At 41.1% G+C, this 23768-nt stretch overlaps 2 protein-coding genes and 1 pseudogene across 2 annotated transcripts; 2 read left to right on the top strand and 1 right to left on the bottom strand.

Moving 5' to 3' along the window:
• Nucleotides 1–53: 53 nt before the first annotated feature.
• Nucleotides 54–7628, top strand: LOC117557205 (leucine-rich repeat and coiled-coil domain-containing protein 1-like; the record flags this gene model as incomplete). Its single annotated transcript, XM_034232925.1, is given in 11 exon segments — nucleotides 54–94; nucleotides 96–191; nucleotides 1573–1774; nucleotides 2303–2488; nucleotides 3324–3498; nucleotides 4960–5123; nucleotides 5741–5820; nucleotides 5822–5947; nucleotides 6031–6168; nucleotides 7253–7388; nucleotides 7469–7628. Coding segments are annotated over 11 exon segments (1455 nt in total), but the record flags the coding sequence as incomplete, so codon positions are not given.
• Nucleotides 7629–8365: 737 nt separating this feature from the next.
• Nucleotides 8366–17904, top strand: LOC117557203 (transcription factor E2F5-like). The gene is given in 10 exon segments (XM_034232924.1): nucleotides 8366–8646; nucleotides 10528–10612; nucleotides 10615–10636; nucleotides 11710–11871; nucleotides 12280–12388; nucleotides 13003–13157; nucleotides 13159–13331; nucleotides 15634–15768; nucleotides 15898–15936; nucleotides 17220–17904. Coding segments are annotated over 10 exon segments (1086 nt in total). The 5' UTR covers nucleotides 8366–8517; the 3' UTR covers nucleotides 17297–17904.
• Nucleotides 17905–19266: 1362 nt separating this feature from the next.
• Nucleotides 19267–22788, bottom strand: LOC117557208 (annotated as a pseudogene).
• Nucleotides 22789–23768: the final 980 nt, after the last annotated feature.

Below are 23768 nucleotides of genomic sequence, written 5' to 3'. Positions count from 1 at the left end.
GGCTTCAGTAGAGCTCTGACAGTATTGATTTAAAACTTGCTGACCCTCCTCAGATGAAGCGGCACCAGGAGCTGGAGAACAAGGCAGGAGCTCTGAAGAGAGTCGGACATCCTGAGAGCGGCAGTGCGTCAGCACAAAGACAAACTGCAGCAGCTGCATGAGCTGCTGGCGGCCAGGGAGCAGGAGCACAGGTACACCTGGAGGACCTTACTCTGAAACACATGGACGGGGTCATGTGTTGCTTAATATCAACACAGTGTTATGGGATGAAAATCAATATTCTTAATCAACTTCTTCCTGTAAGTGTATGAATACCACATTTTCTGCCAATATAAAAATCTGTGTTTCAATAAAATGCCTTTTCAATTGTAACATGAATATTTAACGAGACAAATCAAAAGGACATCTTTCAAAGTTACAGCCTTTTGAGTAGGGATGGGTATCGTTTGAAATTTATCGATTCCGATTTCGATTCCGGTTCTGCTTATCGATTCCGGTTCTTATCGATTCCCCGTTTCGATTCCAAAATTGTAAAATAAAGAGGTCAAACGTTTAGATAACAAAATATATTTATTCTTAAAAGCTTTAACTGAAATTGTTACTAAAAATATACATGCAATACAAATGTATTGCACAATAGCTGTGCTTTATTTTAACTGAGCTTGCCTGTGGCAAGCTATTAACAGGCATTACACTTTGCCTTTTCTTTTTCTTTTTAGTGTAGTGGAGCCTCACTTCAGAGTGTTTACCGCGACCTATCTTTGGTGTTATGAAGTGACTGAGCTCGTGAAATGTCTACGGGAGGGCGGGGGAGCATCGCTGCGGGGCAACTGTGGACCTCTGTCGCCTGTCAGCGCAATTTATATGATGCCATTTAAAAAAATGAAGGGCGGTGCCCCGTCAGCGTACCGAGCCGGCCGTCAACGGCCCGCTGACGACCGGCCGTTCTGTGATTCTCCAGGTCCGCCCTGTATTCCACGGGTCACCGCAGCACCGCGGTGCAGACGGACCCGCTGGAATACAGGGTCTACCGCGTTTAGGAACCGTTAAGCAGAACCGAAATTGTGTATTTTGTATGGGCACCCGGTACCCGGCATTTTCTTATCGGTTCTCATCTGGAACCGAGTTTCGGTTCCCAACCCTACTTTTGAGTACAAATTGTTTTTCCATAAAAGAACATTGTTTTGTACGATAGACTTGGAAACAGTGAGTTTATCCTTTAAGAATCAAGTTGTTGGGATATTAAAGAGGGTATTTGTTTTAATAACAGTACTAAAGAAATGTTAAACCTAAATTAAAGATTTTTAATAGCAACACATTTAAATATTAACACACCTAACGCCAAGAGTGTTGGCACATGTCAGTTACATTGATCATTGAAACTTTTCTCTTTCCAAATTGTTGAGTGCTCAACCTTCTGTATTTCAGAATATTATTACATCTACTTCACGTACACAATTTAAATTACACACATTTCAAAGTGCAGGCTTTCCTGTTTGTGTTAAGGCCCTCCTAACCTTTATAAAAAGAGGTCTTATCAACTGTACAATCCTTTTTCACGTTGTCTCACAGAAAACAACTGGATTTGCGGTTGCAGCCCGGCGGGGCAGATTTCCGAGAGGCGGTGGCTAAAGAGGTTGCATCAGTGGAAGAGAGGCATGGCCACAGGGTGCTGGAGCTGCAGGAGAAACTAGAAGAGGGAAGGAAACTGTACGCAGCTCTGGAGGACGAGTTTCGCATGGCGCTGACCATCGAGGCTGCTCGCTTCTCTGAGGTCTGCCAAAATACAGACTTAGCTGATTAATGATTACTGGGTCTAGTAAAAGTAAAATGATTGAACTGGAATTGACCCCGGTCTACATGGGCTCGCTTTGATTCTTTTGTTCAGCCCAATGATGAAAGCTGAGATTGAATTAGGGTCATGTGAATCTGGACAAGTAGACTGTGATTGCCACAGGAAGAAAGCTGTACAAAAGGATTGGATATTAATCAATGTTCTCGTTATGGTTACAGGTCACTCAGACATTCTGCAGAAAATCTCATCTTGTCTTTATTGCTACAACTTGCACAATCTTGTACTTAAAGTGTACTATGTTTGACCTTTAGAAAAGTCTGAATGAGATACAGATTGCCAGCAAAATTTAAACTCGTACTTTAAAACGAAATAGCTTTCTTTAAAGAACCTTTTCTGTCCGAATGTGGTATTGATTGAAAAAAAATGTAGTCAGGTAATGCTTCAATCTGTTGAACTCCTAGACTTCTCACTCACATTCTGTCCCCCTTCCTCGCTCTGCTTCTGCAGGTAAAGGACGCTTGTGATCAGATGACTGCAGAGCTGCTGGGGCTCAAGGCGACCCTGGCCCAGTCCCAGCAGAGGGAGAAGAAATCAGCCTCTCTGGTGCAGGAGCTCACAGCCATGGTCAAAGAACAGAAGAACCGCATCACTGATCTCATCAAAGCCAAGAGAGAAGCTGTCACTGCTCTGAAGGTACTGCGCTCAAGTAAAGATACAGACAGATACATCCGGGATAAGAAAAGGATCATCTAACCTACTACTACTCATTACCCCTTATATACATCTTTAAAAACACTGGTCAACAACAATCATGTTGATATGTAGTAATAGAGAAGTAAACCAAAATATCATCAATAATACTCATTATGGGTAAATGCATTTAAAAGTAGTAAAAAGGTATTCTGGGATATGCATTACCTATGGAATGCAACATCAGGTACCTTGAAAGTATAAATGTCACTGATAATGATCGATATTTGATCAACATAGTAATGTTTACAAGTAAGAACACAATGAGAATAAATTAATATAAGGCTGAATGAGCCAATATATAGCAAATAAATGATATAGAGAGATTTATACAATGGAAAAAAGCATTTAGTGAGAGAGAGAAGTTGTTGTAGTGAAATTGAACAAATGGATGCTTTATGACACTGCACATGCTAGTGGACTAACTGATATATAAATCTCAAGATATTCGTATACACCCTTCTTCAATAATGAACACATGTAACCATTACCTTTTTTTTTCTGTTTTTGTTAATATTTGAATTTGTTGTTTGTTATATTAATGTTAAAAAAGGAATTCATTATCTGATCAGGTTTTTCATAAATAAATAATCTAAAAGGTAAAATAGAGATGTCCTGTTATGGTCATCAGTCATTGCCTGGCCACAGATTGTCCAGCCTGAGCCCTCAGGAGCCTTCAGCATGAATACTGGAGCGTCCAGCTGCCTTTCCATCTGTCAGCCGTGACAGATGGCCGTTGATCATTAATACTGTCCGTCTCTGTCTGTCCCTCTGCCAGAGCCGTCTGCATTCCTTGGAAGCAGAGGCAGAGCAGGACCGGCGTCTCAGCCTGCAGCTCGAGCTGCTTAAGAAAGACAAGGGACGACTGTTGTCTCAGCTCACAGCTCAGGAGTCTGTGATCGACGGCCTCAGGGCCGAGAGGAAGATCTGGGGCCAGGAGCTCGCTCAGCAAGGTGGGAGACGTCCAGCACATGATGGTGACTCTGAATGAGCCTTATAGTGCATCGCACACATTCAAACATGAGTACAGGGCGGTATACTACGAAGCAGGATTTTCGCTTAGCCGGCTTACTTCAGGGAAAACTCGGGGTTTCCGGTCCTACGAAGCTGGTTCTCTTTTTAGCAGGCTAGATCTCCATGGTAACTTATGCTGTGCGGCTAACCTGGTCGGGCCCAGGTTAGGTTGCAGGCTAAGAGCTCAACTCAGTGAAAGCACCGCCTGCTGACCAATCAGAGGTTAGTGTGCGGAGTTTAAAGCGATCAAGTCATATTACAGGAGAAAGGAAATACAGAAAAGCTGCCGTTGCAGGAAAGACGGCCGGCAAAAATCACCGACTGTGTGAACGTGAACATTAATAGAATATCACCTCCCATCTTCAGAGCAATCTGACTATTATAACATTAGCGTTAAGAAAGCTTACTTAAATATCTGCCACAACATAAGTAACCGGATCAGAGTAACATTAAGTACAGTCCGCGGCATATCACCTCATAATGTATCATATATTTTCTTCAGCTGAGCCGTATCTGGCCGTGCAACACTCACAGTGTCACATACTGTATGCAGAAGATATTATTTTAAGCAACACATTAAGTTGACGAAACACTCGAGACAAATGTAATTAAAGTCAGATCCACTCGTGTCGGGGCAGTGATATCATAAACCTGTTAATGTACGCATTCAACACTTTTCTGTTAGCAGCTGTATTCACCTTGCAGGTGGCTTTTATCCTGGATAAAGTGTTTAAGTCATGGATGTTTAAAGTTTAACTTCTTCATTTGTCTAATATTATAGTTGACTTTTCATTCAGGAAGTATGACGCTGCGCTGTCAGTGCGCTTCTCCATGTTTGTGATTGGTCGAATGCTCCAAATACCACCCCTTTCATGTGAACGCGCACCTAACTAGATAGGACACGGCTGGCTTGACCGATCCACTTGATAACCCGGGTCGTATTACCGTTCAGCGAGAGCGCGTAGGTTTTGGATTAGGCCAACCGGCTAACTCAAACATATCCAGGTTAGGTTGAACCAGCTTCGTAGTACAGGCCCCAGGTCTTCCTTGAGTCCAACTCTTGGTCATAGGCAGAGTGAGTCACTCTTAAATGTTAACTTAAGAGTCAGTATGAAGGACATTTGAGCTGTTTGGTTAAATACTATATGTGCTGATGTTTTATTTCATCTGTATCAAGTAAAGTCTGTCATCTAGTGGTTATGTGGGAGAAACACACAGGGCATGGTAAATGTACACTGTAGAAAATGCTACGACGGAAAATAATTCTTCATATAGGCAATAAAATGCACTCAAATAAGAAAAAGAAAAGGGATCGAAAAGATACATAATAATAATAGATGTTAAAGTAAAGTTTTATAGATGAGATCTGATTTACAATTGTATGTGTTTCTCTATACTAGGAGCATCCTTGTCTCAGGATCGTGGACGCCTGGAGGCCAGGTTAGAGGTGCTGGGCGCTGAGCTGGAGAGTCAGAAGAAACTGAACGAGAGAGACACTGATGCCCTAAAAATCAAAACCAAAATCATTGATGACCAGACAGAGACCATCCGCAGACTCAAAGAGGTACTTTTAATATTGAAATCACTGAGTTGTTCTAAAACCAAAACCTTGGTCCATCACATCTTATCACTTACTGTACGGAGGCTCAGTCACTGGTACTTTTTCATTTACAAAGCCATGTTGGATAAACTACCATCTTATATCTGCTCCCTGATCTCTCGGCGAATGGAAAGTACTTATTGCCTGAGATCGCATGCTGTGGTTTTATTAAATGTACCAAGTGCTAGGACTGTCTTAGGGAAGAAAGCTTTTAGATGTGCAGCTCCACTAACATGGAACAGTCTGCAAAAAGAATGGAAAATTACCAAGCTAGTACCACTACATGTTTTTAAAGCTCGGTTGGATGCTACAAAATCAGATGCTGTTGGTAGGCTACCTGTACATGTGGTTAAATATGTAAATTGTAATCCCTGTACATTTTGCTGTATGATGTCCTTTTGTTGTTCTGTTGTTTATGTTTTTATGTCTTCTTGTGGAACCTACTGCTGCAGGTCTCCCTTGAAAAAGAGATCATTGATCTCAATGGGATTTTACCTGGATAAATAAAGTTTAAAAAAAAGAACCTGGAACATCCATAGACGTGCGCTTTTCTCTTTCTCCTCTGCCTTCCTGCTATCTAGTCTCTGCAGGAGCGCGATGATCAGACCCGCAGGCTGCGCGATGAGGCGGTCCAGACCCAGAAGAGGTTCCAGAAGCAGCTGGGAGGAGACATCTGAGCAGGCGGAGCTGAAGGAGCGGATCGAGCATCTGAGCCTGCGCAAGGAGGAGCTCAAACAGCAGCTGGAGGACAAGGACGCAAAGCTTGAGGAGATCAAAAGAGTTTACAGGCAAGCATCCCATCACGCACATATTAAGACACTTTATGTACAATATACTGACATGGATATATGTCTATCTATTCTTCTATTAGTGATTCCAGTAAGAAGTGGCAGGCGAAGGCCGACCTGCTGACTCGGTTGGAGAGCCAGGTGAAGAGCATGAAGGAGAGCTTTGATTCCAAGGAACGCTTGCTGCTGGAAGAAAGAGATAGAGCAATCGAAGCACAAAAGTATGATCAATTACATGAGACAAATATAACGTGTAGTTATCAAGTAAAAGTTAATTATATTTGATAAAATAGCTTATTTTAGATGTATTTGCATCTCTTTTGTAGAAATACCAATTAGCCTGCATGAAATCAGTCACAAGAAGAATTTTAAAAGCAGTCAAACCTTATAATACAGTTTTGACTCTGTATTTCCATATGTACGATGTGCACATGTTGGTCCAATCCACCTGCTGTGGACAGGTAAGGACAGCCATTCTGCTTTCTTTAATCCTGGAGGAGAGGGAAGTCATTTACACTGTCAAGAAAGCAGTTTAATTGCTTTCATCTAAAGCCTTAAATCAGGGGTGTCAAACTCAAGGCCCGGGGGCCAAATCCGGCCCGCAACTTCATTTTATGTAGCCCCGCAAGAGCTTGCAAAGAATATAATACGTTTATTATTTGGTCACATGCCGCTTTACAGAAGCACGTTGTCCATAAACTACATGTCCCACAATGCATCTCATTTTGTGACATGCGCACTGAAAAGACTTGCACTTATTTGCCCTGGACTTCTGCTTTCAGACGTAGTTAATTATGAAGTTATTACCATATCCGATAATAATCCAATGCAGAGGCAATTATGTAATATAATACATTATTTTATGTATATTTTATATGTATATTTATATAGTTACAACCCGGCCCTTGAGTGCAACCATAATACTGATGTAGTTCGCGATGACATTTAAGTTTGATACCCCTGCCTTAAAGGACCATACTTTATCTCACTTGGACATTTCTGGGCCAGTAAGCAGTATTTCTTAAATACATGGCTCTTCCATCATTCTCTTAAAACCCAAAGATAGAGAACTCTGAAGACTATTAATTGTATTTACATGTTAGGTATAAAGTGAAATTATGATCAGGGTGTCTTAGTGCCTTTGATAAAGAGCATGTAACTTATGTCATTTAAAATAAAACATATGTTTGTTCGTCAGTGTTTTTTTCTGGTACCGTCCATCCTAATATCCTGACAAGGCAGTTAGGTCAACATCCTCTTAGTTCCTTTTGTAACATTATGTTTTATCTGTTGTCTGTCTTGCAGAGCTGCAGTAGATAAATTACACTGTGTGGATGATGCATTTCGTCGACAGCTAGAGTCTGGTCAAGCCTCTCATCAAGCTGAGCTGCTACGACTGGCAAATGATAAGCAGAAGAAGATTGAACAAGCCAATCAGAAGGTAAAATATAGACAGGATAGTTTGTATGAGAACCTCATGTTGAACAATTTAAGACAAGTTGTATATCTGTGTCTCCTCAGGTATATGATGTAGAGGAGGAGATGCGTCAGCTCCTGGAAGAGACGGAAACCACCAAAAGAATGATGGAAGAGAAAATGAAACGTCTCACAAGTGTACTTAAAGACTTTTAACACATGACATGTGACCTCTTTACTGCCATGGCAGCTTTTGAATTTAAACACATTTTTTTTAAACAAGTGTTTTTTATGTTAAGTTATTTATGTATTTTAGTATATCATGATTTATCTAATAAATTCTCTCTCGAGTATATTCTTTCTTTTTATTAAAGAACATTTTCGCTAGTTGGCCTACTACGTAATCTATGTTGTTGTGTTTGCACTTAAATTAAACTAAACAGATATACAGCTAATTGCAAACCTAGAGAAACCATGAATTGTAATCATGGTAAGGGTGTGTAATTAAAGTGTGAGTATTAAGAATGGACATATTTATCTGGGTTTACTTTGTTGAAGTTACAGATGTGTATACAATAAATCTATAAAAAGCAAAACCCTTTAACAGTCCAGTAAGCATACAGGATAACACACTAAACTTTAGGTTAAAATGTACTCAAGTTATATATGCTGTGAATGATAGCTTTTGTGTTCTGAAAGTCAGTTTAGTGTCAAATGTAATGGAAGTTAAACATATGACTTGAATTATAACTCCTGCATCATAATTTGACTTATTCAAAGTGATAAAATAGTTAGCAGTGTGAAGTACGAGATACTTAACCAGGCGTGAGTATGTCTGGCTTTACTTTATTATTTATTTTGACTCTTCTTGGCGTCCATACCAGTCTATGGTCCATACACATTGTTGAGGATTGATTGGGCGGAGGGGGTGGGGCCAAATTCTGGTCGAGGAGGGGTGTCGCGAGCAGGACAGCGGTTGCCATGGCAACAGTAGCCTAACGTAACGTCCGTTGATTTAAAAATCCAACAGGTACTGGCCAGCCGTCGACCAGTCGAGTTTATTTTAACAGAGGCTTTATTGGACAGAAATGGTTGTTATTGGTAGTTAAAAAACAGACGCTTGACTTTAAAAGGAAGTATTTTACAGAAGGAAGATGGAGTTGGAGATGACGGAGACTGTTCGCTCGACACCGAGTCGCCACGAGAAAAGTTTGGGGCTCCTCACGATGAAGTTTGTCAGTCTGCTTCAAGAAGCGAAGGATGGCGTCCTGGATTTGAAAGTGGTCAGTGAAACGGAGAGGAGAGCAGGCTCAGGGTGGCTGTTTCTCTGTTGTTTTCGGGGGGACTAACCCGTGTGCCACCTGGGAACAAAGGGCTGTCAGTCACAAACGGGGCCGGTCAGGTGCATTGATTTACTTAACAGGTGGTCTGGCTAGCCGCCATTAGCTCCTTGTTGGTGGGTTCAGTAACACCGACTCACAAGCAGGAACAACTGTTTACATAGGGTGTCTGTGAAGCTAGTTTGGAGTTACATTATTAACGTTTATTAAGATAAACCATCTTAATACTGTCACTTTTTAAGTTAAAGTAGGGCTAGGGGTCTGAATATTATTTATTTCTCGGATGACATATCTACACTTCAAAGAAAACAAACTTGAAATCGGGAGGCAGTCTCATTAAACTATATTTAAATATAGATCCTCTTTTGAATTGAGTCTTAAAGGTGTATTTTGTGCTAATTTTAATTCATTTTTTTTAATACTTTAATGTTTCATTCAGTGGTGTAAAGTAACTAAGTACATTTACTCAAGTACTTGGGTACATGTTTGAGGTACTTGTACTACTTTACTTGAGTATTTTCATTTTATGATACTTTATACTAATACTCCACTACAGTTTGGAAAGAAATCTTGGAATGTTTAATAACTACAATTATTTCACAACATTAGTTACGAGTTACTTTTGCGAGTTTATTATATTAATACAAAAGTTAAATGACCTAATACACCTTGATGTACTATAATGGATGGATATACCTGGCAGTACAGAAAGTCATTAATGCTATCTCATCCTGCTACATTAATGCTTCACTTTTATAAACCCGTGATAATATATGTATTATTCTGCAAAAGGCCACTTTGGATAATGAGTACTTTACTTTTGGCACTCAAGTATTTTGGTTGCATAACTTTTGTACATTTACTTAAGTAACATTTTGAATGCAGGACTTTTACTTATAACTGAGTATTTACACTGCAGTATTAGTACTTATTACACCACTGCTTAAATCTAGCCTCTGAAGTAGGCATTCTCATTTAAGTACATTTAATATGGATCCTCTTTTAGTATAACCCGAGTGAAATACATCTAATCTAATCAGTGTGAAATTATTTTGACTGTGACTCTAATGCTAGATTACACCCATCGTTGGTGTCACAGACAACAGTTGGACACAAGTCTGAACTGGTTCCAAAACTTTTTGGAACACCTTAAAACAAAACGTTGTTGTTCTCTTTGACTGTACAAATCTGATGCAGCATGTGACATTGGTAAATGTATGTTTGTCGCCTCAAAGAAACCAGTTTATACACTAAACAGTCATTGGAAAGATGATCAGAAGATTAATTGAGGAGGAGAAAAGTTGATCAATAGTTGCAGTTACATATTGTTCTGAAAGTATCCTTCCTAACATCTCTTAAAATGTTCGGTTTTCTCATGGCAGTCTGCTATCAGCTAGAAAACCCTTCCACTAAAACATAAAGTTGTGGATGAATCTTTGCGAGACCCCACTGAAGTATCTTCTTCCACACATCTACTTTCTTACCATCACACAAATAGGTAGTTTTCCCTCCTTCTTGCGCGCCAAAGCTGTGTAATGTTTACACAGCGGGCTCCTCAGACCCTTTCCCTCCTCCTTCCTCCTCTGCTATTGTATAACTGTCCTCTTCTGCCAAGTGGTTTTATTTCTGTTTGTGCAGCTTAATTTGCCAAATCATTCATTTGCCGCCGTTGTTTGAGTCTCTCTCTTTTCACATCAATAAATGTTTACCACCCAGATAGTGGGAGTCCTGTTAAAGCCTGGTAAATGTATCTGTGATGTATCTTGTCAACAATATTAAGCTGCCACTCTGTAAGACTCGTTATTGAGATGTCTGAATTGACAGGCTGCAGACAGCTTGGCAGTGAGACAGAAGAGGAGGATATACGACATTACCAACGTACTGGAAGGAGTCGGGTTGATTGAGAAGAAAAAAAGAACATAATCCAGTGGAGGTTTGAAAAAACTATTTTTATGTTCAAATCTGTCAAACATTCACTTTCTTACTGATAAGCAATTGCCTTCGAAATGTTTTCATAAATGAATGTTGTCAAAGTGAAACATTTTATTGCACTTCTATGCTACTGTGCATGAAAAGTATCATCTTTCACCTTTAGGCATTACATTGAAACGTGTTTCCTGTGTTTTTAGAAAGCAAATCTAATTATAAGATTAGATTAGAATGAGAGGGATGAAACCCTCTTTAATGGTCACACATGCAGAGCACACAGTGACATGTTCTCTGCTTATAACCCATCCTAGTACCAGGAGTCTATACTAGGAGCAGCAATAGCACTTTTTTAGCTATTGCACAGCGCCCGGGGAGCAATGGGAGTGAGGAGGGAAGGGGGGTGTCCGGTGCCTTGCTCAAGGGCACCACGACAGGGCAGGAGGTGAACTGGGACCTCTCCAAGTAGCAGTCCACTCCATATTTAGGTCTGTTCGGGGACTTGAACCAGCGACCCTACGGCTCACAGTCTAAGCCCCTACTGACTGAGCCACTTAAGCCTTAATATATGGAGAAAACCATCACTAATAAAGCCCTCCACCATCTGCCCCCCCCTACCTCACTGACCTCCTCACCCTCTACCAACCACCCCGGTCCCTCAGATCCACCTCAGCCGGTTTGCTTTCAATCCCCAAGGCCAAACTCCGGAGCTTCGGGGACAGAGCCTTCTCTGTGGCAGCCCCGAAGCTCTGGAACTCACTCCCCCAAGACCTCCGTGAGTCTGAGTCCCTCACCCTGTTCCAGTCCCGCCTCAAAACCCCCTTTTCAACTCTTTATCTATAAAGCCCCCCCCCTCTTAATCAACTTCCTCCTGACTGCTTTTCTGTTGTGTTTTTTGTTTTGTTTTGTTTGTTTTTTTGTTTTGTTTTGTTTGTATACCCCCCCTCCCAAATGTAAAGCGTCTTTGGGTCCAGAAAAGCGCTATATAAAATTAATATATTATTATTATTATTATTACTAATATATGACTCGTTGCTGAGCTTGTGCTGTGCTACCACATGATTTCTTCTCTACATCCAGGGGAGAGAACTCAGGCAGCCAAACTCAGGAGGTGTTGGAGCAGTTGAAGGTTTTGAAGGCCCAAATCTCTGAGCTGGAGGCCCAAGAGAAAGAGCTGGACCTCCAGAAGGCATGGCTCGAGGAGAACAACACACATATCAACCACGATCCCATCACCAGCCCATATCCTTTTATGCCATCTGGCAGTTTCTTTGCTTGTACTTGTATATGTATTTACACCAGTTACTTTAAAATGCACCTTACGATTGGACTGAGCATATTAAGTGTAAATTAGACTTTTTCTTTGTGATCTTGAATATGTGTGTCTCTCTGTAGTTCCCTCCTGAGGCCACATTTATTCATTTGAGAGGAAAACACACTTTTACTTGATCTGTTTTACCATAGTTTGCTTTTTAAGAACATTTTATAAACGGAGGATTGTCAATATATTTGCTATTGTCAGTTTCTTGTGAATTCACAGTTAGGCTAATCCTGAGGTGCACAATGCTCACAGTCTTGTTTTTCTAGTTTTATTGTCTCTATTTTCCTCCCATAAGTAATCCTGCTTCTGTTTACTTAACACGTCTCCACTTATAAATTCGTCACGCATGAAGACATCTGCAATGCCTTCAGTCGAGACACTCTTCTTGCTGTAATGGCTCCTGCTGGGACGCAGCTGGAGGTACCTCTGCCAGAAACGGTTGGTACTTCCTAAAATTTTGTATTGATTAGAATAGATGGGCTGTGTTTGAAAAGTGCTGCCTCCTACATACCCAAATGCTCAGTGTTTACTGCCTGCTAAATGACCGATTAAGCATCACGTTACCAACAGACGTTCCCACTGAAGTCCTCTCGAGCAAGAGAGTCCCGTGACTTCACAGCCAGTCTGACCAGCTCCAAAGACTAAGCTGATCACATATTGGGAATCTAAACGTTTAGCTCAGATTAACAAACACCCTAGTTTAAATAACTCTCCTTATTTGTAAATAAATGATTTCTGTGGCTACTGAGGGGAAACTGAAGCGCGCAGTGAACACTACACTTCAGTTGTTTTGGCGCATTTGTAAGAAAACGATAGCCCATTTAAACATCCAGTTGGTACATTGGCATTCATTTGGAGATGCTGCCAAAAAGTGAGTTGAAGGATCCTGAAATGCCCGTTGAGTCAAACTCCAACATGATGTATTTGTCTGTTGGTTTGACAATGAAAGAGACCCCTTTCACATCCAAGTAGTCGTGCGATCCCTTGCAGTATATGTTTGAAGGTTGATTATATCTGCTGTAATGAGGACAACGCTCTCCCTCTCCACGCAGGGTCAGAGTGGTCAGAAGAGGTATCAGGTGAACCTGCGCAGCCACTCGGCTCCCATCCAGGTGATGCTCATCAACAGGGATTCAGACTCCTCAATACCGGTGGTCTTCTCCGTGCCGCCCATCGACGACATCTGTCCAATGCCAACTCCCCCAGCACCCCCCCACCCTGCAGAGGTTTCCTCTCACCACGTCCAGCTTCTCCTCCTCCAACACCACCTCCTCCTCCTCCTACTGCAGCCAGGGCTCCTTCTGCTCAGACCACCAGATGGTGCTGCCCGACCACGACGAGGCGCTGACGCCCACCTCCACCCCTCCTGACATGCAGATGGGTAAGCAAGCTTATTAAGTTCTTCTACAAAAACAAAAAAAATACCACATGATATGATTTATTTGATGTGTTCAGGGACACAGTTTATACAAACAGTAGCATCAGTCCGGCAGTGGCTCAGTCAGTAGGGGCAAGGCACCGGAACCCCCACTCCCATTGCTCCCTGGGCGCTGCCCACTGCTCCTAGTACTAGACTCCTGGTACTAGAACAAATGTCACTGTGTGCTCTGCATGTGTGACCATTAAAGAGGGTTTCATCCCTCCCTCCCATTCTATCTATCTATTATCTTATAGCAGAAATGACTTGATTTTTAAACCTGCAAAAGTTCCTTTAATACTTTATGTTAAAAAAAATTGCAGAAATATTAGTAAAAGTTCAATGTTTCAGTCCACACATTATGTCTGACATTATCAATACACAGGCCTCACAAGAAAAGAATCTCTTAAACATTGAGTCAACGTTTGATTAAATACCCTGCAATGATAGAAATGCTCTACACTATGAGTCAAATGACGTTAGTTATTATGACCATCCCTAGTTTTGTCAATTATCTTTTTTATTGTATTATATCAGAAAAGGTACCTAAATAAACGACGAGGCGTGTAATAGTTGTGTTGGACGTTGGCATCAAGTCTTCAAGGAGTCAACATTCAAGTCAAATTAGTTGTCTAAATGTACTATCCAAAGAACACCTTAAAAAACTATTATAGTCCAGGAAGCGGTTTTTCCCTGACCTACTAGTTACATTATGTGTGGCCTTTTTCCACATAGAAATCAATCTAGTTGTGATCTGACTGCACCTTGGGAAACAACAGCTGAAAATAGGAAGTGATTACTGGTTTTTACTGTAAGAGTGAACTTTCAACACCCAGTTCTTTCAGCATCATATGCTGCCATCCTTTTTTTAGTGCAACTCTATTACTCAATTAGTAATCATCTCCTTGTTGTTTAACTATGATGGCTTGCACTGAGAGTAATATGTTTTGACTACAATTATGGAGCATTAAATATTGGCCAACACACACATTCTCTGTTTCGCACTCGGAGACGTTCCCCAAATCCAATGACTCAAAGATTTGCATTGCTGAGCAGTAAGAAAACACTTTCATTCATGAAATACGTCATGTGTGCATTTGGTTCATTACAGCTTTAAAAGTCTGCTGATATTTGATGTTGGAGCCAAGATGCGAGAACAAGATCATTCTAGTTCCTATAGTATTTGCTCGGGATGCTCCGATCGCCAATTTCGGGGCCGATCGCCGGGATCAGTATCGGCCGATACCAATCGCCGATCCGATCGAGTGGGCGGGGCCTAAATGTAAGATTTAAACATCACTTTAAATCTTCCATTTAAAGTGATGTTTAAACTCAGTTAATGGGGCTCATTCACTGGAGCTTCCACACACAACAATCAACTTAATTATTACATTCAAATGATGTACATTATTCAAGTTTACATTCACTTTGGAGAATAAACGGGAGAAATGAGCGGAAGCGCTCTCTTTTCCTCTCTCCCTCTCTCTCCCCCCCCCCTCTCTCTCCCTCCTGACAGCCTGTCAGTATCTCATGCAGCTCACTGATCCAGTAATGAGTGACCCGACAGTGAAGAATACATATATTTATAATAACTAGTTTAGCTTGTTCCAGAGGTAGATAAAATAGCTAAGTGTGTTAGGTCTAACTCTTACGGTACGTCCACACAGCAGCTTTTCGAAAATCTTGGAGCTGGGCGTGTCTGAAAGCTTGGGGATTTTTTGCGAGCAACAACCATTCACATGAATCTCCTGCCCCCGACATACAAAGCAAAAAACCCGGGGATTTTATGCGAGCAATAAATATAAAATCCCCAAACAGGCGAAAACCTACCAGTTTCACCCACTGTCTCTGCCACCTCCCTCCATGCCTGGTTCTTCCGGTTTGTATCCCGTTAATAGTTCTGGTCGTAAAGAACCGGGTGATTTGCTACCGTAATTTCTCGTTTGGAATATGAGGAAATGAACTGCGGTCTGGTTCTCTCTGTGTGTGTGTTTCGCTGCGCTTACCGGTCCGGCGGGCGGAACTGCAGGATTTCTGCCTCAGATACCGTTAAAGAGAAACACTTTGATATGAGGATCAAATGTTACATAGCGCTGCCCAGACTTGAAATGACTCCCACCACAGCTGACTGTAGAAGTGTCTCTGTCCCAGTGTGTCGCGTTCTCTTTAATAATTCTAGGTCCAGATAATTGAGCCCTGTAAAGTTTAATTGTCCACAATAGACTGTAAAGTATAGCTAAGTTTTGCCCCCCGCTGCTCCCTGCAGAGTGTCACGTTCAGTCCGCGGTGATGTTGGGGCAGCAGCAGATGGACCTGGGCTCAGAGTTTCAGTCGGTGCTGGACGTGGGCAGCCTGCTGAAGCTCAGCGCACCCGGAGACCACCTGAAGGACGACAGAGATGGTATGTGACGCTACAAGGGTTATCTCCATATGTACATACAGGCATGAAACTCAGGGTCATTTAATGTTTGCTACACATTTGTTTCAATCAAGGCTTTTAGATTCAAGTTTGCTTTTAATTCTCTTATAGGTGCTGTGGACCTTATTGATGAGCTAATGTCTGCGGAGGGTAAGTACTCAAAACCTTAACTAATGCTATAAATGAAAAACTGTCAATAACATGTCTGCATTAACAGTATATAGACACATGTAATTAACTCAACCAAGAGTCTACAGCTATGCTAGCAGCTCTTTCAGATCGCAGATGAGGTGACGTGCCTTTGTGACGTGCAACAACATTAACCTTTCAGTTGGTCGCTTGTTAGCAGACCCTTCACGCGATGGCAGAGCGAACCGGTACAGGCAGGGCCCATAGTAATAGCCCTATAGTTTAAATCTACTACCCACAAATAAACATATGGACATGGGTTACTATTTTTTTTTTAAATGTATGTGTATTTTTGGAACCTATCCATGTGATTTTATTTTGGAGTTAAATGCATCAATCTGCTGCACTTTGAGGAGAACATTTAGAGACTAGATCTATGGGAACACCTATATGAAACAGAACTGTATACATTTCAATAATCATAAAATCATGGCCATAACCAAAACATACCATTTCCAAAAATGAAAAAACACTGAAACGTATTTATTTATTTTTGGTTCATTTATAGTGGTGAGTGTGTCTGTGCTCCTGAATCAGCCTCCTGTCTCCCTCCTCTCCCCCCTGCTCCTCTTTGAGGCAGCAGCAAAGACTAGTTTTAGTTCTCAACAAGTTGTCAAAAGTGTATCTTACCTTTTTTCACCTAGTTAACTTTTTATTTTTTTATTCATGCCTATTTTACTAATCACTCCCTCCTCTCAAATGGAAATATGTGTTTACATAAATGGTGACCAAACCGTTTGAGACCCACTGAGAACTTAGACTAAGTTAACTATCTAAACACTCAAGAGTCCTTTACCTCGCCTGAGCTGAGGTTAGGACACACAGAGACCAATCAAGGGCTTTGATTTATGATCTGTATGACAGTGGCCATGTCGGCAGGCCCCATCATGTAGACACTAGTCACCCTGTGTGAGGCAGGCCACTTAACAGGCCAGGCCATCGGGAAACCCCCCGGTCCTCCCGATGGCCAGTCCGGGACTGAGTACAGGAGGCGTAGAGCGAGGGATCATTGTCCACAAGTTAATCGATCGCAGATGGCGTCGTGGTCGCGGACGAATAAAAAATAAAAATAGGTTGCGAAATATACTTGCCGTTAATATACCTGGGTGGCCCGCCCAAGTAAAGTCTGTGTGGGAAACCCTCAGCTATTCTGCTAGCATAACTTAATGTCCATAGTGTTTATTTTGTTCTCTGTTCATGTTTACAGGATGATTTGTTGTTAACGCTCCTCTCTTCTCACACAGTAATAGACTACAGCTTTAACCTGGACGACAACGAGGGAGTGTGTGACCTTTTTGATGTGCAGATCCTAAATTACTGATGGCCCTCATCTGGACACTTGTACAATCTCAGCAGGCACTTTTTGCCTCTCTCTAAAGAGGCTCTAAAGATGCCTTTCCCCATTTTTGTTATAATTGCACAGCTGATACTTAAACATACCGCTGTTATCTGAAAAAAAACATGCACATCAGACTTGTTACTGTTTGTCTGCCAGGCAACTTGAGTTTGCCACACAACACAGAAGGGCCTGAAATACTCACCAATGAGTCATTATGTGTCCAATTGAATCGTTTCCTAGTTAAAGATCATTCAGAGTAATAGTTGGTGGAAGTGAGCCAGGACAATCTTCAGCCTTACTGCACTTTTGCGTGTATGTATTTTTGTACTTTTCTACATCCAGAAATGTGAAAACCCTCTTTGTTTCAACAATTCAGTATTGGCTTCTTTCTTACATTTGATACAGGGTTTATGATCGAGTTCAGGGCATGTAAGTCACTTTACATGAAAAGCATCATTTGTAAAAGTTAGTTATTTTTGATAAAAGGGCATTTTGTATTTAATAAGTGAATGTTTTGGTTACATTTTGTAACCTTGTTCTCATGTGAAAATGCCAGAAAGATTTATTTTCTAAATTATTGAGACTGCCATTTTAGGCCTCTAAAGTTTGTTTTTTTTTTACATTTTGTATAATTAGTTATATATTTAAATAACTAATGTTTTTTTTATTATTTAATTAAAAGAATATATTCTTGGTTCTAGTTTGTTGAAAATGAAGCTGTTTGACTGCCTTAATTGTGATTCGTGAATTAGCCAGATATCTGATCTGAAATGTCTAATTGTTGAGATGTTAAATATTTTGTATATTTATGGTTTTCTTTGATTACAGAAGTCATGTTTTTGTGACGTATTGTTTTTTATTTGCACATTTATGAAGTTTTTTTCAATAAATCTCCATTTACAAAGTTGCTGACAACTAGTGATTATAATTTGATTTGAACATACTGAACCTTCGTTATGCGAGACTGGTTTGTCTGGGAGTATTCAAGGTTTCATGCTATCTGAACGCTTCCTGCAACGCTTCCTTGTTTGGCTGAGTGAAATGGTTAGCACTCGCAGATGGCAAACCTCATGGAAAGCATGTGTGCCAGAGCCTGACCTGCAGCATCACTTGATTTATACCAGCTGGGAAACGGGAAGATGTTTTTTTCTAATCTCATTTTTGGAGAACTTGTGAAACTCTAACACACTCAATATGTTGACATTTTGTCTGACGGATTAATGACAAACCACAGGGGACATTTCCAAGTGCTGTGTTAATGTCTGATTCACAGTTTTAATTTGCTCACAAACAATAAGCCCTGCACTTTTATACACTTAGACGTGCAATTCATTTTTATTGACACAAAGTTTATATTGTCCGCTTTAAAACAAATCTGTTAGCACAACAACCTTTGATCCCATCAGCTATAAACATATTGGAACATTTTGTAATATCTGACATCCTTTAGCTGTGGCTTTTCTCTTAACCCTTGTGTTCAAAAGCTGTTAACGTTCATTGTGTTCGCGAGTCGATTTTGACCCATGATTGAGTCCAAACACTCAAAATGACTATCATCCAATATTGTTTGAACTACATCATAACTAACTTCTTTTGCATTTATAACCGTACAATCCTGTAATTTAATGTTATGGCCCAAAACACATTACACCACATATTGCACACGTGCATGTGTGTGTTCAGGTTCAAGTGTTAGTGTACATATTCTTTGAGAAAGGTTGAGTTCCCGTGGGGGGAGGGGAGACCAGGTGCATGTTGCGAACAATTATTGTTACAGTTGATGGAGGGGGAGGGGTGTCTAAAGTCAAAGATGAATCTTGATTGGGCCAAATTTGACCTCGAGTCACCCAAAACAATTCTGCTGGGTCTCCCCAGACCCCAACACCAAATTATACACTTTTTCGACACCTTCAGACTTGGCAAAAATTGTCCAAATCAGTTTTGTAGTGTTTATATAGCTGCTGTGGAGGATATCATGAAGCCTTGTTCCGATTAAAAAAAACTAAAGCGTAGTTATTATATCATTTGAACTAGAAACGGGTCACGGGAGACCCGAACACAACATAAGGGAAAGATAATCCTGATCAATAACAAATGAACATTACCGGCACATTTAAGAGTTTAACCTCCTGGTAATTACCACAGACTCTGTATCTAAAGAGGTATGTGCTTTTACCGGACGCTTAACAAGTCCATTACTCAATGCTTAAATCTGTGCAACCCTCCTTCTCTATGCCTCTTCAAGTCATCTTGCAAGGTTGATCAGTCCGGAAGAGAAACATCTGTAATGAAGTAATAGCAGTTTGCAGCGATTGCGAAGGACGCCCATCTCCTCATAAAGAAGTTACTAGGAGTTGTTTTTCAGTGTGTTGTGCCGTGAAACTAAGACGTACGTGTGCAGTAAATGTGCCTCATATGTTCTGAGGAATTCAGGAAACTAATCTGTGGTTGTCCCGCATGAAGGGAAGTTAAATCCCACTGGACGTAGATTTGGGACAAGGCTCTGCAAGCAGCACCCTGAGTGACATAAAGCTGATATGTGATAGCTTTTCATTTTCAGGAACTACAGCTAAGAAGTACAACTCATGATCAGAAAGGACATTATTAGTTTCTAAGTCATGCCAGTACATCTGGTTCAGGCTGTGCAGATGTTTAAGATCAAGTGTAGAAGGTATGTTTACTTAAGTTGATAACAATTAAAACAATGATGATTTCAAACAAGTTGCCGTTACAAAGTAGTTCTCTGAAACAGCCGAGTTCCAGTTCATTTGTTAAGTGTGTGATGATGAAGAGAAGCGAGTTCGAGTGTTTATCTTTGTTCTGCTTTTTACTGTGAGCGCAGCTAGAAAAACAGTAAATGTGTCTTGTGAAATCCAGGAGGAATGCGTGTTATCTCATCGTTCTGGAGAAAGAAGGAAACAATCAAATTTAAGCTTGTAAGTTATCCTGCAATGAGTGCTTTTTTAAAATTCTGTAAAACTTTTAAATCAAAGTTCAAATGGTACATTTAAAATACTCAAAACATAAAACCAAATCGTTCATCACTCGCATCAGAAAAAACATACAATTATTTGGTTACTTTGCCTAAAGCTAAAATATTGACATAACACCTTCCTTTTGTTGTTGTTGAGGGAATCAAGAGTTAAAACTTCAGTGGAATTTTACATCTTAACGATTTGAACACATGCCTTTCTTCTACTTTACTAAATGAGTGATAAAGACTGATTGTTACCCCATGTTGAATCATATTGAGAATGTGTTTGTCTCTTGAGATGCACTGTGGGAGTTAAATGACATCTCCATCTCTACTTCCTCTAAAGGGTTTTCTCTCCTCCTCTGTCTTCTCTTCTCGCCAAACTTTTTGACCACTTTCCCCATGTGCTGCCTGAAGGAGGAGCCCACGAAGGCGTAGAGGAGGGGGTTGAGGCAGCAGTGAGTGAGGGCCAAGCTCTCCGTCAGCTGAGCCGCCTGATCCAGCACTTTGCTGGTCCCGCAGTGGGTCACCAGGCGTAGACAGAGTCCATCGCTCGGTAGACCTTCAACACGTTGTAAGGCAGCTGAGTGACCACGAAGACCCCCACCACTGTGAGGAGGACGCCAGAGCTTTCCACTTCTTGCCTCTGCTCTCCGTGGGAAGGTCTTTCAGTGCCCGGCCCACACTGCAGTAACACACCACCATCACCAGGAGAGGAAGCAGGAAACCCAGCAGCACCTCGGCCATCTCCAGAGCCGCCTTCCCCTCTCGAGCCATGGAGGCAGGGTAGATGGCCAGACAGACGCTCCTGTTGGACGACCATCTCACTTCGGAGAGGATCAAATCAGGAAGTCCGAGTAAAAAGCTGTCATCCAAACCACAAAACAAATCCTCCAGCTGTGTCTCCTGGAGAATATCCTCTGCAGACGCCCACTGTGCCCCTGCCCTGCGCCCTGGCCAACGACAAGTATCGGTCCAGGCTGATGCAGGCGAGCAGCATCATGCAGCAGGTGAAGTTGACCGTGTAGCAGGCCGACACCATCTTACAGACGACCTCGCCCAGCTCCCAGCCCCTCGCCGCATCAGCTGCCCAGAAAGGCAGCGTGAAGAGCAGCAGCAGGTCAGCGACGGCCAGGTGGGTCAGGAAGGCATCTGTCATGGTCTTTAGGCGTTTGTGGTAGGCGTAGACCGCCACGACTAAGCCGTTTCCTGCCAGCCCCAACACCAGACACACTGCGTACACGACGGGGAGGAAGAGGGCGGCGAAGGAGCGGACGTCAGCCTTCTCACAGAGGGCCGGGTAGTCGTCGTAGCTGAAGTTGAAGCTGATGTTTTCATGGTAGAAGTAGTCGTCTTCCTCTGAGACATCCATGATAGTCATGATAAAGAGCTGTGAGGGAGAAAATGCAAACGTTTAGAACCAATCAAAGTGGCAATTAGATCTCAGTTAGATTCTGCAATGTGAGAAATGTAAACGGTTCCTCCCTGTTGCACCTTTACAGATATAAACACTGAGTTTATCCAGCCTCTGGCAGAGAGCAAGGAGAAAAGAGAAAAGAGCAGAGGAATATAAATGATATCCATTTTACAAGTGCTGGTTGTATAAACTATCAAATCCCCCAGTTATACCACTGCTGGGATGAAGAGTTTTATTTTAGATAACTTTAGATTATTTGCAGATTCATATTATTACAAAACAATCAACAATGCATAATAGTGTGACATTAAAGAATAATATACAATTTCATTGATCGCAAGGGAGAACATTTGTACAATCTACCATCAGATAAATAAATATGCTATTAAAATACACTTTACATGAACCAGGTGGAACATTAAAGTGATATTTACTGCAATATTATTATTATTGCATCAATAGTAAATTCATATTATTCCCCATAATGAGTAGTTTAACTTTTTGTACTTTCAGCATATCTGATCCAAAGAGTTTTTTACAAAGTGAAAGTAATATACTAAAGTAGGCCTTCAGTACTTTTGAATGTATTATTAAAATGTTATAGACTTAAATGGGCTCCACCAACATTAAATGCTGCCTAATGCATCAGTAATAATATTAATGATGTTATTCATAGAAATCTCAAAGGGATACTGCATAATGAGCACTTTTAATACTTTAAGGATACTTTTAGGAACATTTGAATAAATAGTTTTCACATCTATTTACATGTTGGCTAACAATTACTGAAAGAAAGCATGTGCACACAGCATTATAAAGCCGTGATTAAGGAGACAATGACACTTTAGCAGCATATTGTAAACCGAAATGTTAGTGTAAGCTCTAGTGAAGCTTTAAACCGTGATAGAGAAGGATGTAACGTTACATATCAAAATTATACATGTAAGAAATTATAGATAGATACTCACGGTGTCTTTATTCACCCATCTGTCCCGTCTGTGTTCGCCATGCAAGATCTCAGACTACGAGCTCTTCTGCAGAAAACTAGGGTTTGTTTGATTTTCCACCAGCGCAGCACAAGAGGGTGGGAGGCGGCAAGTCACAAAACACAGCGATGTAAAAAACAAACTGTGAGCTGCAACCTCTGCATCACTTTATTTGGTCATATTACTGATGCATTAATGTGTAAAAGTCTTAAGGCTTTATACAGTTTGTTTTGTCAAGTGGTCACAGGATAAATACAAAGGGAGATGAGATGATTGTTGCCATAGTTAATACAAATGTAATGACATTTAGTTTTAGGTAAATAATAAATATAACGTTGCCTCCTAATAAAGGTGGGGTAGGTAATTCACTTCAGAAAGTTTTGTTATATTCCATGGAATACTCTTAACATCCCGATAGCAATGAATATATTAGATGCTTTGACAATAAATACATTAAAAAAAATGTCATCTGTGGAAGCCGTGGCGCTGTAAAAAGCACGACCAATCATTTTAGCCGGCCCGGCTAAAATAACTGGATGGCCTACCTGCCTGTCAGCCTTCCATCTGTGCCCAAACTTATCTCGTGCCCTCATTGGTCATGCGCACGGTCGTGTGTGTAGAGGAGGGGCTCTGTAAGGAAGTCTGAAGGAAGGGGCCGATTTCTTTCGGCTGCGTAGTGCGTACTTTCAAATTCTAACGCACTCGAACTGGTTTCTCCATTCTTACCTACCCTACCTTTAAGTAGCAGAAAAATAAAAATCTACAAGGAAAGCACCAAACAAATATATATAAGTAGTGCTTCAGTGTTTCCAATACACCTCTATGCAGCATGAGACACAACCCAGGGGGGGGGGAGAATTCCTCATTAATTTAAGATTATTTATTTGAGCTGCATGTTTATAACTGGTGGTGACATGTGTATACAAATATTTGTAATATTAAACATCATCTGGACTAATAGTGGCAGGCTAACAATAGAAGATATCAGTAAAATAATAAACCCCAAAACAACAGAAATTGATTTAAAAACAGATAAAATGATGCCAACCTCTTTACACAATGTCCTGTTAGTTGTAT

The sequence above is a fragment of the Gymnodraco acuticeps genome, unplaced genomic scaffold (genome assembly GCF_902827175.1).
Source record: "Gymnodraco acuticeps unplaced genomic scaffold, fGymAcu1.1, whole genome shotgun sequence".
NCBI classification, from domain to species: Eukaryota; Metazoa; Chordata; class Actinopteri; order Perciformes; family Bathydraconidae; genus Gymnodraco; species Gymnodraco acuticeps.
This window is presented reverse-complemented; position numbering and strand designations above follow the sequence as displayed.